Source organism: Wolffia australiana, chromosome 3 (assembly GCF_029677425.1).
Source record: "Wolffia australiana isolate 7733 chromosome 3, ASM2967742v1".
NCBI lineage: Eukaryota > Viridiplantae > Streptophyta > Magnoliopsida > Alismatales > Araceae > Wolffia > Wolffia australiana.
Genome location: NC_135837.1, coordinates 6,406,551 through 6,408,733, shown reverse-complemented (window position 1 = coordinate 6,408,733; position 2,183 = coordinate 6,406,551). Strand labels below are relative to the sequence as shown.

Genomic DNA, 2,183 nt, shown 5'->3' with positions numbered 1-2,183 from the left:
TCATATCATTACCCATGGGACGACGTTCCCGACGACGTCCGACATCATATTGATATCCGAGAAATCTCGGTACCTCATCGGATGATGTCTTCGACGACGTCTTGCATCATCATAGTATCAGATCATCATATCGTTACCCATTGGATGGCGTACCTGACGACATCCGGTATCATGGAAAAGGAAAGAACCATGTACAAAGGATGTTTGCTCTTCAAGGGCCTTAATTTTTTGTCCGCTGATTTTCTTTGACAGACAAAGTACTTTTTGTTCTATTTATTCTTTGTCCTGACATATTGTTCTATTGTATCTTTTAGAGGAAAACTGGCTCTCAATAACATCAATGATAGAAAATCTATAATGTCTGATATCTTTCATCTCGAAGATTTGAGATAGAAATTCTGAATACATTGGTTTCTTTTGTTCTGGAGAGTTGCTCTAGCTAAAAGTTAATTTACATGCTTTACATAACAAAAGAACGAAAGAATCGCTTGGCATTGAGCGTCCTTCTAAATTAGCTCGGTTGGATCTGCATGAGCTGCGGCCACTCAACCCGAATCCTGTACAACAGATTAGATTTCAGCAGATGACGCAGGAGTTGGGGTCCTCTTCTCTGCTGATGACACTATAGTGCGTGGTTAGGTGTGGATTGTAGGCCTGGTAGAGCTTCACGAGCTGTCCGATATGCTCCCCAGAGTCTTTCTTCGGCTCCTCTTTCTTGGCCTCTGTCTTCTTGGGCTCTTCTTTCTTGGTCTCTGCCTTCTTGGGTTCTTCCTTGGGACCGACGCTGATAACATGCGCGTTCCAGCGCTTTCTTAGCTTGTCCACAACCTTGACGGGGTCGACCGTGCCGATCACGGTCATCTTCTTGGTCTTCATGTCCATGGACATGAAATTGATCCCTGGAGCAGAGAATGACGAAGAATACGATCAGAACCTCCAAATATCACCGAGAAACAACAGAGAGAGAAAGATGTAGAGGAGAGAGAGATTGAAAGATGGAGATAGAGAGATAAACATAGAGAGAGATATTGATAGATAGATAGATAGAGGGGAGAGAGAGAGAGAGAGAGAGAGAGAGAGAGAGAGAGAGAGAGAGAGAGAGAGAGAGAGAGAGAGAGAGAGAGAGAAGACATTTCTGGGTACCTGAGAGCACGGAGACCACCATCATTGCTTTCCGCTTCTCATTGTCGTCGGCAACATCCACCGTCACCACGATCTTCTGCAATCATATCGAAGCATTCTCCATTAGATGAATCCATCGTTTAATCTTATCAGAGTTTGAGTATTGAATTCCAGAGGGGGAAACGAGAAGTGAATTTAGTAGTGCGACGTACCTTCTCTGCCATTAAAAAGCGCCTTGGGAATCTCGGAGATGGTTTCTGTGAGAGTGATTCTTCTTTAACTAGAGGGATTTTGACGCACAGAACAGAGAGAGAAGAACAAAGGTTGAGAGCAAATACGATGGCAAAGAGCGGGAGTATGTGTTATGGAATAGCTGAGGATTGAATGGAGCAGATTTATGGGAGAAATGAAGCGAAAGAAGTCGACTCTGAGTCGCTCTCGCGCGTGGAATCTAGGTACACTAACGCGTTGAATGGGTCAGAAGGATTTAGGAACGCGGCAGGAATCCCTCTCTCTCTCTCATCTCTGTCGGAGCCAAGTGTAGGGATTATTCAAGTCACATAATCCTTAAATTAAGCCAGTTTGCTCTCTTTTATTGGTACGTCAGCGTCCCGTTGTGTCTTCCTATTCGACGGCGAGAGAAATAGAGATAGAGAGAGAGAGAGAGTCCAGTATCCATATTCTACGTTCTCTGCTGAATAGTCATTTATTTTAGATTTACGTCTCGAGGAGAGGTACTCGCCATTCACAAATAATAACCCAGTTGTCGTAGGTAGACATGGTTGTTCTGTTCTGTTCTCTTTATTCGCACAAAAAATTCATACAAAAGAACCGCACAAGGGTCTGTTCTTTGTTCTGTTCGTTTAATGAGCGAAAATAAGAACGCACAATTCGCACAATTCGCACAAAATTCGCACAAAATTCGCACAACCGCACAAAATTCGTACAACTGCACAAAATTCGCACATTCGCACAATTCGCACAAAATCGCACATTCGTACGCAATTCGCACAAAAAACGCACATCTGCACAATAATCACACAATTCGCACAAAATTCGCA

General features: G+C 43.5%; 1 protein-coding gene across 1 annotated transcript; it reads right to left on the bottom strand.

The window, feature by feature from the left end:
• Positions 1–344: 344 nt before the first annotated feature.
• LOC144700789 (heavy metal-associated isoprenylated plant protein 39-like) lies at positions 345–1,500 on the bottom strand. The gene is made up of 3 exons (XM_078572315.1): positions 1,335–1,500; positions 1,144–1,219; positions 345–899 (listed from the first exon to the last, which is right to left on the bottom strand). Exons 1-3 carry the CDS (start codon positions 1,344–1,346, stop codon positions 577–579), a joined length of 411 nt encoding a protein of 136 aa, XP_078428441.1. The 5' UTR covers positions 1,347–1,500; the 3' UTR covers positions 345–576.
• Between the last annotated feature and the right edge of the window lie 683 nt (positions 1,501–2,183).

Excerpts from the sequence above, each read along its gene's own strand:
- LOC144700789 (XM_078572315.1), bottom strand. Across the intron at positions 900-1,143 it reads GGTGGTCTCCGTGCTCTCAG|GGATCAATTTCATGTCCATG; the intron begins GTACCCAGAAAT and ends TCTCTGCTCCAG.